Source organism: Pongo pygmaeus, chromosome 20 (assembly GCF_028885625.2).
Source record: "Pongo pygmaeus isolate AG05252 chromosome 20, NHGRI_mPonPyg2-v2.0_pri, whole genome shotgun sequence".
NCBI classification, from domain to species: Eukaryota; Metazoa; Chordata; class Mammalia; order Primates; family Hominidae; genus Pongo; species Pongo pygmaeus.
The window spans coordinates 9,522,966-9,540,485 of NC_072393.2; the positions used below are offsets into that span (position 1 = coordinate 9,522,966).

Here is a 17,520-nt window from a genome sequence, read left to right on the forward strand (position 1 = left end):
GACTTTAAGTTGGGAAGAAAGTAGCCAGAGTTTCTGGGGCCATCTACGAAGAGACAATCTGCTTGGAAGAAATGCTAATGCAGGAGGATGCACAGCCAAGACAGGGAGACAGAATTCAACTAGATAACATTTTTTTAGCCCCAGGATTTAGCCATGTCTGAAGCTCGTTATACTCAAGGTCTTTTTAGTAATAAATTATTTAAACCAACAAATTTCCTTTAAAGAGTGAAAAGACAAGACAGAGATTAGGAAATGTTTATCTGTAATGTATGTATATATAATATACATATTTTATGTATATATGTAATATATGATACATGGTTTATACATATCTATGCATGTGTACCTAGATATAGATATACATACATACAATAAAGGACAAGTAACCAGAAGGAAATCTTTCAATTTTTTTTTTAAAAGGAACCATAAGTCTGGGTGTGGTGGCTCACACCTATAATCCCAGCACTTTGGGAGGCCAAGGTGGGCGGATCACCTGAGGTCAGGAGCTCAAGACCAACCTGGCCAACATGGTGAAACCCCATCTCTACTAAAAAATACAAAAATTAGCCAGGTGTGGTGGCACACGCCTGTAATCCCAGCTACTCAGGAGGCTGAGACAGGAGAGTCACTTGAACCCAGAAAGCGGAGATTGCAGTGAGCAAGATTACACCACTGCACTCCAACCTGGGCACAAGAGTCCGTCTCAAAAAAAAAAAAAAAGAAAAAAAAGAAAAGAAATCATAGATGGGTGAAATGTTTCAACAGGTGCCCCCACAAAAAAAAATCCCAATAGCCAATAAGCACATCGAAAAGTACTCAAAATCATTACATATCAGGTAAATGCACACTCTCTGCTGGATGACTATAATCAGAAAGTGCTGGACAGGTGTGTGAAACAACTGGAACTTTCATGCATTGTTTTGGGGATTATTAGTGGAATCAATATTTTTTGAAAACTGCAATACCTACCAAAACTAAACTTAAAGTCTACCCTATGATTCAGTAAATTCATTCCTGCACATATAGCACATACCAAGGTAAATAAGCCCATACATCTATCAAAAGAACAATTAAAAGTCAAACTACACATTATGTTAAGCAAAAGAAGTCAAAACACATAACTGTACATATTGTATTTTAACATTTGGATGAAAATCAAGAACAAGCACACCAAGTCAATTATAGTAAGAGTCAAAATTGTGGTTGCCCTGTGGAGTAATTAATCACTGAGAAAGAGGATGAAGGAACTTCCTAAAGTCTTGGAAATGTTCTCTGTTTACCAGGACATATACATACATGAAATTTCATTAAGCTGTACATTGAAGATGAGCACACTTCATGCATGTTAGCGTATGTATAATATAATAAAATAAAAAGTGATTAAGGGGAAATAGTAGAGTTGTACTTTTAAAGGGAAAATATAATAGGAGGGAAATATCATAGTAGTAGATTATACTTTTAAAGGGAAAATATAATACTGTAGCTAAAGGTACCTGAAGCAATTCATCTTCTTACATTAAAAAAAAAAAGCAGTAAAATATTTTCTGTTTAAAGGTGTCAAGTATAAAGTATAAATCTTTCTCCATTAAAACAGGATGACACCCTGTGGATGCTTACCTCAATTACCAAGGGTAACTTCCCTCACTCTCCACAGCTCTTGCTTTTGAGACTTGCAAAAATATCTTTCCCCGTGAATAGCGTGACATGATGCGATTGGACTGTGTAAGAAAGACTGCAACGTAAGCAAAATGGCAATGCCAGAGCTTGCTAGAAAATCCAAGAAGCTGTATATGGTGATAGCCGTAGAGATGCTGCCTTGGAGGACACTGAAGTCAAGCAAGCATTTAATGTTTGGTTTTTTATTTCGTTTTGTTTTGTTTTTGAGAAAGGGTCTCACTCTGTCACTCAGGCTGGAGTGCAGTGGCATGATCATTGTTCACTGCAGCCTCAAACTCCTGAGTAGCTGGGACCACAGGTATGCACCATCACACCCAGCTACAACATTCGGTTTTGAGCAAATATTGATCAATGAGTCCAACAGTCAGAAAAATGAGCTGAAAACTAGAGGTTACCAGGCCTTTATACGTCTGTCTCTCTGTCTGATGGCCCCACTAAACATAGCATAACAGCTTTTTCTTCCCTTATGCCTTCCAAATCTCATACAAACTCTTATTTTAGACAAGTCTAACCTAGAACTGGAGAAAAAAGTGATTCTGGGAAATGTAGTTAATGTAACACAATTTTTACACCCAAAACACTGGATCCAATTCCCAGCCATGAGCAAGGACAAAGAACAAAATATAAAAATAGTATATTAAGTTAATTTCTGATGAAATTACTCACTAGACAATAAAAGCTTTTAATAGTAAAAATTGATCATCTCAGAAACTCTAACGTCTCTTAGCAAAAAAGAATAGGAAGAAAAATATTGAGTGGGCAAGTTCCATTATCTGCCATGTAGACTAAAAACAAAACATCAACAAAAACCAAAGTGTCAATATTATAATGACTACCCATTTAAAGAACAATGAACATTAATTAGAAACCACTTTTTTAAAAAAGACCACTCCTGCCTATACAGAAAAAATATTTCATGTCCTCCATGATCCAAAAGATTTTGTAATGGAAATCATATTTACATCAGAACCAAAATTAAAGCACCTCATACTAAAAAGTATGTGGCTAGAGCTGAAAAGGTAAATTTATCACCTTCAATGTTCCTATCAGAAAACACTGGTAATCAACAAGCCAGCAGTCTACTTTAAGGATGAGGCACTGATCTTCATTTCTAGTACAAATTTTCTTATACATAATAAGCAATGTTCATAAAGGCTTTAGCACATGATTTACATACACAGGGTTTCTCTAAAGTGTCCTCAAATCTTCAAAACAATGAGCAATTATTTCCTACTTTCTTACATTCATAGGGTGTCTCCACAGTATGAGATCTCACATGTTGCCTACGATCTGAAGCTTTGCAGACATTCCCATATTCCTTACATTTATGTGTTTTCTCTAGTGTGAGTTTTCACATGCCTTCGAAAGTAGGCAGGACAAACAAAGGCTTTCCCACATTCCTTACATTCATAGGGTTTCTCTCCAGTGTGGCTTCTCACATGCCTTCGAAAGGACGAGGGACAACTGAAGGCTTTTCCACATTCCAGACATTCAAAGGGTTTCTCTCCAGTGTGCATTCTTGCATGTACAGTAAGGTATGAAGAATGACGAAATGCTTTCCCACATTCCTTACATTCATAGGGTTTTTCCCCAGTGTGCGTTCTCATGTGGATCCTAAGGGCTGAGGGATAAATAAAGGCTTTCCCACATTTCTTACATTCATAGGGTTTCTCTCCAGTGTGAGTTCTGATGTGTACTGTAAGGTGGGAGGAACTAATAAAGGCTTTCCCACATTCTTTACATTCATACGGCTTCTCTCCGCTGTGAGTTCTTAGGTGTTCGGTGAGGGATGAGGAACGACTAAACATCTTCCCACACTCCTTACATTCATACTGTATCTTTCCAGTGTGATCTCTCACATGTGCTCTAAAGGATGAGGGACAACTAAAGGCCTTCCCACATTCCTTACATTCATAGGGTTTCTCTCGACTTTGATTTTTCACATGTGTATTAAGGGAAGTGGGAAGGTAGAAGGCCTTTCCACATTCCAGACATTCATATGGTTTTTCTCCAGTGTGTTTTCTCATGTGGATACTTAAGGAGGAGGGACAATTGTAGGCCTTCCCACATTCCTTACATTTATAGGGTTTCTCTCCAGTATGTGTCCTCACATGTACAGTGAGTTTTGAGGACTCGCTGAAGGCCTTCCCACACTCTTTACATTCATAAGGCTTCTCTCCAGTGTGAATTCTTATATGTATTATAAGGTGAGAGGAAGAGCTAAAGGCCTTCCCACATTCCTTACATTCATATGGCTTATCTCCACTGTGAATTCTTTTGTGTTTGGAGAGTGAGGAGGAACAACTGAAGGCCTTCCCACATTCCTTACATTCATAAGGCTTATCTCCACTATGAATTCTTTTGTGTTCTGTGAGTGATGAGGAACAACTAAAACCTTTCCCACATTCTTTACATTCATAATTTGTCTTTCCGACGTGAATCTTCATATGTGCTCTAAAGAATGAGGAACAGCTGAAGGCTCTGGTACATTCCTTACATTCATAGGGCTTCTCTTCAGTGGGGGTTTTCATATGCTTCTTGAAACAAGCAAGAAAATGGAAGGCCTTCCCACATTCCTTGCACTGATAGGGTTTGCTTCCAGTATGAGACCTGATGTGACTCTTAAGGGATGAATGATCCACAAAGGCCTTTCCACACTCATGGCATTCATAGGATTTTACTTCAGTATTTCTCTTGAGTGAATCAAGATTTGGAATTTGGCTGAAAGTCTGTCCATCTTGATTTTCTTCACAACATTCATAGATGTTGTCTACCATATGATTTCTTTTAAAAATAAAAGACACATTATTAGTAATAAATTTCTACCAATTTCAGTGAATGTGTGTGTTTTCTGCCCTTCTGTCAAGTTATAAGCTGAAAGTTTTCACAGAGGGCTCTACCATAGCTAATACTGTCACTGAGTTATTGACTCATGGGATTTTTCTGATAATTGTTTACAACTGAAGTATGTGTCAAACATTCAAAATCTCAGTCTCATTTGTGGAAAAAATTAACTCATGAAAATTCTTTCTCAAACCACAATCTTTGATCTAGGCTTATTTATATATACATATTTCTTAGATTTCATGACTTTAAGATTCTCTCCTGAGGCACTTTCTCTTTCTCACAAATGGCACTCACCTCAAATGTCTCTCATGGCTTTTGTTCTGATAATCAATACCACAGGACTCCTGGTTTTCATGTAAACTGGAGAACCAGGAATCATTCCTTTTGAATCTTACTATTTTCTGTTCATTGGATATTTTTTCTCCACAGATATCTTGTGGAGCAACTGATTCATTAGTTTTAAGTTGAGTCTCAAAACCTGAAACAAAAAAAGTGAAAGCTTCTTTGAGCAAAGGACTTTTAGCAGAGTGGCTATTTCAGGACTTTGGTATTAATAGGCACAAGGGTCAAAATGGTAAGCAATTAACTAAGAAATAATTCTATGAAGATTGAAACTAACATAACTAAGATAGTATTAGGAGAACAAAACAGAAATTGGATAAAATGCACATGACCAAATGCTAACTTACAAATAGGAAACATGGAAGGTCTTTGCCGAGAACAAGGAAAATGTGAGAGGACTGATAAAAAGTCAAAATAGTCATCTGAGATGTCTGTGGAAGATGAGCTTCCTCATATAAAACAAAGTTTGTTTTTGTTTTTTACTTTAAGTTGATTTTTTCCCCCAACCAAAGCAGTTTCTCCCAAGGGTTCTTGCCTTCCTGGTGCTCTCCCATAAAGATACCCTGGATAAGTTCTCTCTTCACTGTCTGCAGGTCCTCCTCTTGTTCCCACTGGGAGATCAGATGGGGTGTGTGTAGTGGATACCCTGCACAAGCAGAAAGGCATATCATGAGGGAAAATTATGAAGAATCACTAACATTTCCATGAAACAGAAACAAAACTTTAGTCTTCTGATATTCCAAAAATGGACAACTGTGAGTTTAACTGCAACAAAATGTCAAATTTATTTTTATTTCTTTTAAAAAAGGAGAGGTGGCAGGTTGGGCGCAGTGGCTCACACCTGTAATCCCAGCACTTTGGGAGGCCGAAGCAGGTGGATCACGAGGTCAGGGGTTCGAGACCAGCCTGGCCAACATGGTGAAACCCTGTCTCTACTAAAAATACAAAAATTAGCAGGGTGTGGTGGAGCACACCTGTAATCCAAGCTACTCAGGAGTCTGAGGCAAGAGAATTGCTTGAACCCGGGAGGCAGAAGTTGTAGTGAGCCGAGATGGTGCCACTGCACTCCAGCCTGGGTGACAGAGCGAGACTCTATCTCAAAAAAAAAGGAGAGGTGGCAGGAGGAAGCAACCTCTGACAGAATTGATCTAATGTTCACACCTAAACCACAATATCATTACAAGCTGGTCAGACAGTCACAACTGGGACATTTTGTTCTCCTATTGAATATAAATAATCTCACAAAATACTAATCTTGGATAAAGTTACTCTGAAATCATGATAAAATGAAACAAAACAAGGTTACCTCATAATTTTGTCTAAAGACTTTATGCCACTCACAACATACTCAATAATAGAGTATTACTGAATAATACTGTCAGCAACCAGCAATACTATCCACTTTCTGTCAGCAACCAATCTAAAATGACTGCCTGTGTCACTAGGCTGAACAATGTCCCCTCAAAATTTATGTTCAAATGGATCAATGGAAAAGCACAGTGGGTTCAGAAACAGAGCCACACTGATACAGTCAGCTGACCTGGACAAAATAGCAAAGGCAATACAATGGAGAAAAGATAGTCTTTCCCACAAGTGGTACTGGAACAACTGGACATCCACAAGCAAAAAAATAAATCTAGACACAGGCCTTAGACCCTACACAAAAGTTAACTCAAAATGGGTCACAGACCTCACTGTAAAATGCAAAGCTAGAAAACTCCTAGAAGATAACAGGAGAAAAATGTAAATGACCTTCTGTTTGGCAATGACATTTTTAATTTTTTTTTTTTTTTCTGAGATGGAGTCTTGCTCTGTCGCCCAGGCTGGAGTGCAGTGGCGCAAACTCAGCTCACTGCAAGCTCCGCCTCCCGGGTTCACGCCATTCTCCTGCCTCAGCCTCCTGAGTAGCTGGGACCACAGATGCCTGCCACCACGCCTGGCTAATTTTTTGTATTTTTAGTAGAGATGGGGTTTCACCGTGTTAGCCAGGATGGTCTCGATCTCCTGACCTCGTGATCTGCCTGCCTCAGCCTCCCAAAGTGCTGGGATTACAGGCATGAGCCACCACGCCTGGCCTGACATTTTTAATATTTTTTTTTTAAGAGACAGGATCTCACTTTATTACCCAGGCTGTAGTAGTGGTGTGATCATAGCTCACTGCAGCCTCAAACTCCTGGACTCAAGTGATCTTCCAGCCTCCATCTCCCAAGCAACTGGGACTACCAGCGTGTGCTCCCACACCCTGGCAATGATATTCTAGGTAATAATGCTAAAGCATGATCCATAAAACAAAGAATCAATAATTGAACTTCATTAACATTAAAAATTTCTGCTCTCTGAAAGACAATGTCAAGAGAATGGAAAGATAAGCCACAGCCTGGGAGAAAATATTTGCAAAAAACATATCTGAGAAGGAACTGTTATCAAAAATATACAAAGACTGTAGCAGATATCATACAGAAAAAAACAAACAAAATATTCACAGAACTCTTAAAACTCAACAATGTTTAAAAAAAAAAAGACAAAAAAATGAGCCAAAGACCTTTACAGACACCTCACCAAAGAACACACACAGATGGCAAATAAGCATATGAAAAGATGCTCAACATCATAAGTCATCAGGGAAATGCAAATTAAAACAAGGCACCACTACACACCTATTAGAATGGCCAAAATCCTGAACATTCACAACAACAAATGCTGGTGAGGATGAGGAGCAACAGGAACTCTGATTCATTGCTGGCTGGAATGCAAGATGGTATAGCCACTTTGGAAGACAGTTTGGCAGTTTCTTTTTTTTTTTTTTTTTTTTTTTTCAGATGGAGTCTCGCTCTGTTGCCCAGGCTGGAGTGCAGTCGTGCAATCTTGGCTCACTGCAAGCTTTGCCTCCCGGGTTCATGCCATTCTCCTGCCTCAGCCTCCCGAGTAGCCTGGGACTACAGGCACCCGCCAACACACCCAGCTAATGTTTTGTATTTTTAGTACAGACGGAGTCTCACCGTGTTAGCCAGGATGGTCTCCATCTCCTGACCTCATGATCCGCCCGCCTTGGCCTCCCTAAGTGCTGGGATTACAGGTGTGAGCCACCACACCCAGCTGGCAGTTTCTTATAAAATTAAACATCCTCTTACCATAAAACCCAGCAACTGAATTGCACTCCTTTTACCCAAAGGAGTTGAAAATGTATGCCCACATAAAAACCTGCACACCAATGTTCATAGTAGCTATATTTATAACTGCCAAAATGTGTAAGCGACCAAGAAGTCCTTCAGTAGGTGAATGGATAAACTGTGGTACATCCAGACAATAGACTATTAGTCAGAGGTACAAAGAAATGAGCTCTCAAGCCATGAAAAGACATGGAGGAATCTTAAATGTATATTCTAAGTGAAAGAAGCCAATCTGAAAAGGCTACATACTGCATGATTCCAACTATATGACATTTTGCAGAAGGCAACATCGTTTTGGAGACAGTAAGAAGATCAGTGGTTGCCAAGATTTAAGAGGCAGGGAAGGAGGGATGAATTGATAGAGCACACAGGATTTTTATAGCAGTGAAACTATTCTGTATGATATAATAGTGGATACATGTCATTATATATTCTTCCAAACCCATAGAATGTACAATACCAAGAGTGAACCCTAATGTAAATGATGGCCTCTGGGCAATGATGATGTGTCAGTGTAGCTTCATCAGTTATAACAAATTTACCACTCTGGTGGGGGATGTTGTTATTAGAGGAGGCTATGCATGTGGGAGCCAGAGGTTATATGGGAAACCTCTGTACCTTCCACTTAATTCAGCTGTGAACCTAAAATTGCTCTAAAAATAATAACAAAGCCTACACAAAAAAAAAAAGAGAGAGAGAGAGAGAAGTCCACCCAGAACCTCAGAATGTTACCTTATTTAGAAATAGGGTCTTTACAGATATAATCAAGACAAGGTTATACTGGATTAGGATGGGCCCTAAATCCAATGACTGGTGTCTTTGTAAGGAGAAAGAGACTTAGACACACAGGCAAGAAGACGAAGGCAGAGAATGGAATGATACATCTGTAAGTCAAGGAATGCCAATGATTGCCAGCAATCACCAGAAGCCAGGAAGAGAAAAGGGAGTCTTTCCCCCAGAGCCTTCAGAGAGAACATGGCCCTGCTGATCCCTTGATTTCAGATACCCAGCCTCCAGAAATGCTGTGAAGGAAAAAATTTCTATTGTTTTTAGCCACCAGTGTGTGCTACTCTGTTACAGAAGGTCTAGGAAACTAATACAGTCTACTTCCATAGACCCATCCCCAAATCACTCAACTGAGGCACAAATCCTGTAATAGGTCTTTTCTAACACCCTCTTACTAGGACATGTAAGAGGCATGTATTCTTGCTTGCTGAACTGCAAAATAAACCCAACTTGTTTAACCATAGGTGTGTTCTGGTAGTCTTTGGGTAAAGGACATAGATAGCAGTAAAATCTTCAAAATGTCCAAACTACAAACCTCCTCCCTGTGTCCTATAGTGATTGCTGAGGTTTATACCCACACTTTCAATACTTAATAAACCTCAAGGCTTTCAACCATGAAAAAAAGCATCAGTTCAATATACAGATGTTTATTTTCTTTCTTTTTTTTTTTTTGAGACGGAGTTTCACTCTTGTTGCCCAGGCTGGAGTGCAATGGAGCAATCGTGGCTCACCATAACCTCCACCTCCTGGGTTCAAGTGATTCTCCTGCCTCAGCCTCCCAAGTAGCTGGGATTACAGGCATGCGCCACTATGCCTGGCTAATTTTGTATTTTTAGTAGAGACGGGGTTTCTCCATGTTGGTCAGGCTGATCTTGAACTCCTGACCTCAGGTGATCCACCCGCCTTAGCCTCCCAAAATGCTGAGATTACAAGCATGAGCACTGCGCCCGGCCCAGGTGTTTATTTTCATAGCAAAGCCACTAGACAGTAAGTTCCTTGGGGTTGGTGACCATATCTGTCTTATTTACCAATGTCTTCCCATTCCTCAGCCCAAATCCTAGAATAAAGTCAATTTAGTAAGATAAAATAACTTTCTAAACAACTATATGAAAGAATCTTGCTATTCTTACCTAGTGAGGCCAGGTTCTGGAAGTTTTCCAGCATCACATCTCTGTAGAGGTTCCTCTGAGCAAGATCCAGCAAAGCCCATTCCTCCTGGGTGAAGTCCACAGCCACATCCTCAAAGACTACTGAGTCCTAAAACATACCACAAATTCTGTTCAGAAAGGTACAATTCCTCCAATGTGTACAAGAGGACAGATGAGGCTGACAACATCGAGGAAAGGAGAGTCAATTCATAGGAAGTTCAGAAGATCCCAGCATCTACTCTAGGGTTCAGTCAACAAATCTCTCTCTCTTTCTATCCACACATAATTCATCACTGATCAAATCCTGGCTTATAGATTTAATACTTCTAAAACACTAAATTGCCAGGCAAACTGGGTCAAGCCTGTAATCCCAGCACTTTGGGGGGCCAAAGCAGGAGGACTACTTGAGCCCAGGAGTTCAAGACCAGCCTAGGCAACAGAACATAGTGGTTTAAAAAAACCAAAATTTTTTAAAAAATAGCTAGGCGTGGTGGCATGTGCCTATGGTGGCAGCTACTCCGGAGGCTGAGGTGGGTGGGAGGATTGCTTGAGCCACAAGGTTGAGGCTGCAGTGAGCACGACCATGCCACTGCACTCTAGCCTGGACAAAAAAAAAAAAAAAAAAAAACACATTAAATTTATCTCCCCACAATCTGATGCCAATGAGCTAGGAAAAAACAAAGTGTTTTTCCTACCCTCTGACATAGTCACTCAATACTGTACAGAACACTTCTGACACCAGATATGTGGGGGATATTTTCCACAAACACCAAGCAACTCCCCAGTGGACACCAGCTGGGTATCCTACAATTTGCTTCTGATACTATCTACTTGGAGATTCCACAGATGGGAGATTCCACAGGAGGCCCCACTAAACTGCCTCCCACTTCAGATGCCAATACCAAGTTAAAAGGCTGTCAATTATACTTCTGACTGGCTAAAATCAGGGCTCCTACTACCCTCTCCTTGAGTTTGATTAATTTGCTGGAACAACTCACAGAACTCAGGGAAACATGTTTATTGGTTTATCACCAAGGTCATTACAAAGTACACAGATAAAACAGCCAGATGAAGAGATGGACAGGCCAAGGTATGCTGGGAAGGGGAGCAGAGATTCCATGCCCTCTCCTGGCATGCCACCCTCCAGGAACCACCACACGTCCAGCTATCCACGAGCTCCTCAAGCCAGTCCTTTGGGTTTTTAAGGAGGCTCCATCACAGGCATGGCTGATTTAAGTCCCAATCTTCTGATCTTGCCTGGGTCTTTCTGAACCAGCCCCCATGCTGAGGCTCTCTAGGGGCTTCCAGACACCAACCATCTCATGCGCACACAAAAGACCCTCTTATTGCTCCAGAGATTACAAGGGTTTTTAGGAACTCTGTGCTAGGAAATAGGATGAAAACAAAATTGTTTTCTTTTTTTTTTTTTTTTTGAGATGGAGTCTCGCTCTGTCTCTCAGGCTGGAGTGCAGTGGCGCAATCTCGGCTTATTGCAACCTCCACCTTCCTGGTTCAAGCAATTCCCCTGCCTCAGCCTCCTGAGTAGCTGGGATTACAGGCACGTGCTACCATGCCCAGCTACTTTTTTTTGTATTTTTAGTAGAGACAGCGTTTCACCATGTTGGCCAGACTGGTCTCGAACTCCTGACCTCAGGCAATCTGCCCACCTCAGCCTCCCAAAGTGCTGGGATTGCAGGCGTGAGCCACCGTGCCCAGGCCCAAATATGTATTTCACAATATCATAGATGGTGACCAATGCTAGTCTTATGATGGCCTAGAAAAGTCCAGAACATATTGAAGAAATGAGAGAAATGCTCTGGAAATGAAATAATTTCCACATTGACATTATCGATTCCTTATTACAGAAATAACTTCGCCTGTTACTTTATTCCCACCATAGCAATCACTACAACATTAAACACAGGGTCAAATCTAGATGGGATTTTAATGAATAAAAATACACTGAAAGAAAAGAAGCCTTTCATTTTTTTCCCCCCTCACAAAACTGAGAGGCCCAGGAGACTGCATAAGCACAATTTTGAAGCCAGGCCCACAGCTGGTCATACTTCCTTGTATTCTAGGCCAGTGGTCAGCAAACTATGGCACATGGACTATATCCAAGCTGCCACTTGAATGCATAAATACAGTTTTATTGGAACACAATAAAATGTGTTTATGTACTGTCTATGGCTGCTTTTGCACCAAAATGGCAGAGCTGAATTGCAATAGAAACACTACGGCCGGCCGGGTGCGGTGGCTCACGCCTGTAATCTCAGCACTTTGGGAGGCCAAGGCGGGCAGATCACGAGGTCAGGAGATCGAGACCATCCTGGCCAACATGGTGAAACCCCATCTCTACTAAAAATACAAAGTTAGCCGAGAGTGGTGGTGCATGCCTGTAGTCCCAGCCACTCGGGAGGCTGAGGCAGGAGAATCGGTTGAACCAGGGAGTCGAAGGCTACAGTGAGCCAAGATGGTGCCACTGCACTCCAGCCTGGTGACAGAGCAAGACTGTGTCTCGAAAAAAAAGAACTACAGCCTTCAGTGCCTAAAATACTATGTGGTCCAATACAGAAAGAGATTGCTGGCTTGTGCCCTAAAACACTGAGGGAGACCTGGTGCAATGGAAATATTCTTTTGGACAATTATTACCTTTTACTTACCTGTATCCTATTTTTCTGTAACTCAGCAGTTTTTCTTTCTTCCTCCATGTCCCCTTCATGAAGAAAAGCAGGATATTGAGAAGTTAGAATTAAAAAAGGTGACATGAGAATCCAGACCTCCCCAAAATTCCCACACTCATGAGCCTGGATGTTGCAGCCCATCAATAATAAGTAACAACTCCCCTCAAAACACACACACACACACCCAAGACATCCAAGCAAATATACCCTGCTCTTGTGGGAAAGTGGAACAACCTTATGTCCCCCTAGAGATACAAAACAGTGCTCTGGTCCTTGTTGATCATAAAAAAGAGGTTGAGAGTGCTATTTTGTAAGTTAACTGAAGACTAGAAAAGTCTGGCTGTCAATCTGCCCATGATAACAAAAAGTATAAAATGTATCAGGGAGTATCTTCCACAACATGAATAAACACTCCCCATCTCAAATTCAAGAAAGCACTGATTTATATGCCAGGCTTCTGGGAGTTCCACTCCCGATATTTCTTACTTCTGCACCCCTTAGCTGGCTAACAGGCTTTGCTGCTCAGCCCTAGACCACTGCCCCTGCCCCCATGAGCTGCAGGGTTCCCCAAAACCTGAGAAAGAGCATCAGCCTATTTTTTTTTTTTTTGAGACGGAGTCTTGCTCTGTCACCCAGGCTGGAGTGCAGTGGTGTGATCTCAGCTCACTGCAGCCTCCACCTCCCGGGTTCATGCCATTCTCCTTCCTCAGCCTCCCCAGTAGCTGGGATTACAGGTGCACACCACCATGCCTGGTTAATTTTTTTGTTTTTAGTAGAGACGGGGTTTCACCGTGTTAGCCAGGATGGTATCGATCTCCTGACCTCGTGATCCACCTGCCTCGGCCTCCCAAAATGCTGGGATTACAGGCGTGAGCCACCGTGCCTGGCCAAGCATCAGCCTATTGAATTCCATATGCTGGAGGCAGAGAAGGCCGCTATGCTGTGATACACATGCTAAATTTGCCTGCATAGTACAGTAGTAGCAGAATAAGAATACTTGGCCAAGCACGGTGGCTCACGCCTGTAATCCCAGCGCTTTGGGAGGCCGAGGTGGGTGGATCACGAGGTCAGGAGTTCAAAAGCAGCCTAACCAATATGGTGAAACCCCTCCTTTACTAAAAATACAAAAAGTAGCCAGGCATGGTGGCCCACGCCTGTAATCCCAGCTACTCAGGAGGCTGAGGCAGAAGAATGGCTTGAACCCGGGAGGCGGAGGTTGCAGCAAGCCGAGATCGCGCCACTGTACTCCAGCCTGGGAGACAGAGTGAGACTCCATCTCAAAAAAAAAAAAAAAACAAAACTTGACCTGTGTCAGCCCTGATGTGGTATCTGCAGTGCTTCACAAATTTCAAACAAGGACATGTTAACAGTTACTTCCACTGCAATGGAACAAGTAGCATTTTCAAAAGCCAATAAAAAACTGTGACATTCTTCGCTGTATTAGTAACAATATATGCCATCTGGACAACCCTGATGTGAGAATGACTTTGCAAAGAAATGGCCACATTTTAGAATATTTCTCACAGAAGCTCTGCAAATCCAATATTATTACAACCAGTTTAGAATTATCTTAGAATGAGTCAATTAACCACATGTTCAATATTACCCAATTAGCTGCTGAGGCAGGGTCTGAATGCAGGCCTATTTGTCTTCAAAACCCAAACACCCAGTGAGTACATTTTTGAACACATACCTTAAATTTTAATTGTTTTTAAGCCCCTTATTCCCTAGTTTTACCAGGATTTAGCCTAGAACCCTATTGGGCACTACAGAGAGTGGACAAATGAAGCATTCTAATCAAATATGCTGAGCATGGTAGCTCATGCTTGTAATCCCAGCACTTTGGGAGACCAAGGTCGGAGGATCACATGAGGTCAGGAGTTCAAGACCAGCCTGGCCAAAATGGCGAAACCCTGTCTCTACTAAAACTACAAAAATTAGCCACGCATGGTGGCGCACAGCTGTAGTCCCAGCTACTCAGGAGGCTGAGGCAGGAGAATTGTGTGAACTCAGGAGGCGGAGGTTGCAGTAAGCCGAAATCACACCACTGCACTCCAGCCTGGGTGACAGAGCCAGACTCTGTCTCAAAATAAATAAAATAAATAAATAATCAAATATGCTATCTTTGAGCTCCTTCTCCTAAGGCCTATGTCTTGGGCAATGATGCTTCCCTTATAGCCCTTACCTCCTTCATTTCATATTTATTTAGGTGACATTTATCCTGACCCTACTACATGAAGTCACAAGGAATAAGGCATAGAAAAATAAAAAAGAAAAATCCTGAAGCAAATGAATGTTATAATATTTTGGGGTAAGACACTAAGTAAACAAAATACATCAGGTAGAGATACATGCTATATAAAAAATGTAGCACATTATAGGGATAAGGAGACATGTAACATATTTATCTTTAGCAAGTCAGGACAGGTAATGTGGCAGGGTAGAAGCAGAAAATTAAAATAACTGTTTCAGATCATGTTGGAATTTCAGAGGGTTTAGTATATCTATTATATATTTATAAGCATTATCAACTCCCAGAGGAAAAAAAATCAGTACTGGCCAGGCATGGTGGCTCACACCTGTAATCCCAGCACTTTGGGAGGCCAACGTGGGTGGATCACAAGGTCAGGAGTTCAAGACCAGCCTGGCCAAGATGGTGAAACCCATCTCTACTGAAAATACAAAAAAATTAGCTGGGCATGGTGGCAGGTGCCTGTAATCCCCACTACTTGGGAGGCTGAGGCAGAGAATTGTTTGAACCCAGGAGGCAGAGGTTGCAGTGAGCCGAGATCGTGCCACTGCACTCCAGCCTGGGAGACACAGCGAGACTCTGTCTCAAAAAAAAAAAAAAAAAAAAAAAAAAATCGGTATGAATAGGCTAGACTATTGGTATATAAAGTTGAATAAAGACCAGCATGAAAGTTCAGAAAGAAAATAGAAAATAATATTTTTTAAAACATAGTAAACAGAATCAGAAAAGCTAAAAAAGCATCCTTTGCAAAAAGAAAAACTAATGAAACTGACAAACTCAGCTTTTTAAAAATTTTTTTTATTTAATTTATTGTTTAAGACAGACTCTTCATGTTCCCAGGTTGACCTCATTTCCTAGGCTCAAGCGATCCATCTGCCTTAGCTTCCCACCAGGTGGGACTACAGATGTGCACCACCGCAGCCGGCAACAAACTCAGCAATTTTAAGAGCAACAGGGCATAAACAACAACAACAACAAAAATTATGAACAAGAATGAATCATAATTACAGATATCATAAGGAGAATATAGAAAAAAATTTAAGTAATAAATATGAAGATGCACAGGTAATTAATGAATTTCTAGGAAGTAGTACAACTTTCCAGCAATGATCTAAAACCTGATTACACCCAGTAATCAAAGAAAAAAGAAATCAGCGGTTTAAAACACGGTCAGGCCGGGTGCAGTGGCTCATGCCTGTAATTCCAGCACTTTGGGAGGCAGAGAGCCCATGAGTTCGAGACCTGCCCGGGCAACAAAGCGAGACTCCTATTTTCTAAAAAGAAATAGAAATAAAGAAAGGGAAAAAACCTACAAACACCTACAGCAAACATCCTGTTTAATGGTGAAATGATAGAATAATTCCCTCTGGAATCAGAAACAAGACAAGGATGTAAATTACATGCTATTCTGTCGGACATTGTACTGGAGGTCCTGGCAAGTGCAGTAAAGAAATGAAAAGAAATGGAAACTGCAAGGAATAAAAAGGGAAAAGATTGAAACTGACAGATGACCAAATTTTCTGTGCGAAATTTAACCAATCTATAGATAAATGATTCAAATGCATCATTAATGACAAAATGCATCAGTTCACTTTCACTTGAATATAATGTATCAAACTGATGTCCATAGGCAGAGTATAATATCCAGAGACCAAACACTATCTTTTTGTTTTTTTGAGACAGGGTCTCGCTCTGTTGCCCAGGCTGGAGTGCAGTGATGCGATCTCAGCTCACTGCAACCTCTGCCTCCCGAGTAGCTGGGAACACAGGAGCGCACCTTTTATTTTACTTTTTTTTTGTAGAGACGGGATCTTGCTATGTTGCCCAGGCTGGCCTCAAACTCCTGGGCTCAAGCGATCCGCCCGCCTCGGCCGCCCAAAGTGCTGGGATTACAGGCGTGAACCACCGCGCTTGGCCCAAACACTACCTAACGCATAAACAGTGCACAGGAGGGGACCGAACCGAGGCAAATGTCACTCCGTGCTCACCCGACACGCAGCGATCCACAGATCAGCTCACAGAGAACGAAGCTGAGGCGCCTGTCCTTGAGACCCGAATGGCAGAGATGCTCTTCCTTTCTGGAAAGAGAGCAAAGGATGCTTTCGGAGGCTGATGAACTACGACATTGGTTCTCCAACTCTCGCCTGCATCAGAATCACCCCGATTTCTGTACCCAGACCAGAGTTCCCGATTCGGTGAGTTTGGGACCAGCCGCGGCCGCAGGGGCAGCTGACCAGGGCTATCTGAGGAAGCGCCCCTGCGGCGGGAGGCCCCGGGCGCGGGGTCCGGGCAGGGAGTGGCGGGGAGGCACCCTTAGACCGCCGATCCCCAAACCGAGGCCTCTGTCTCCCGCGGACCCGACCCGGGGCAGGCGGGGCGGGGCGCGGCAGGGCAGGACAGGCAGCGGATGGAGGCAAAAATGTTCCTCAGATGCGGGCGGAGGCGTAGGGTGACATGGCTGTCGACTCGCGCATGCGCAGAAGCACACTTCTGATTCCTTTTTCGGCGCTGCAAACGGCGTATGGGGCGGGGCCTGGGAAGTGGACTTGAGGTGAAGGGGGTGGAGCGGGGAGGAGCGGGATGCGAAGGAGCGCCAAGGCTGGTTCCAGGGCAAG

General features: G+C 42.1%; 1 protein-coding gene across 3 annotated transcripts; it reads right to left on the bottom strand.

Annotated features, from left to right (window-relative positions):
• Positions 1–1,843: 1,843 nt before the first annotated feature.
• Positions 1,844–17,389, bottom strand: ZNF699 (zinc finger protein 699). 3 transcript variants are annotated; one of them, XM_063658438.1, is made up of 6 exons: positions 16,894–17,389; positions 12,634–12,686; positions 9,953–10,079; positions 5,429–5,512; positions 4,819–5,002; positions 1,844–4,461 (listed from the first exon to the last, which is right to left on the bottom strand). In XM_063658438.1, the coding sequence occupies exons 2-6, from the start codon at positions 12,679–12,681 to the stop codon at positions 3,003–3,005; spliced, it is 1,902 nt and encodes a 633-aa protein (XP_063514508.1). In that variant the 5' UTR covers positions 12,682–12,686; positions 16,894–17,389; the 3' UTR covers positions 1,844–3,002. The 3 variants fall into 3 exon arrangements, with proteins under 3 accessions (XP_063514508.1, XP_054317556.1, XP_063514509.1); XM_054461581.2 differs by having other exon boundaries at positions 5,402–5,512; XM_063658439.1 differs by lacking the exons at positions 9,953–10,079; positions 12,634–12,686; positions 16,894–17,389 and having other exon boundaries at positions 5,214–5,508.
• Between the last annotated feature and the right edge of the window lie 131 nt (positions 17,390–17,520).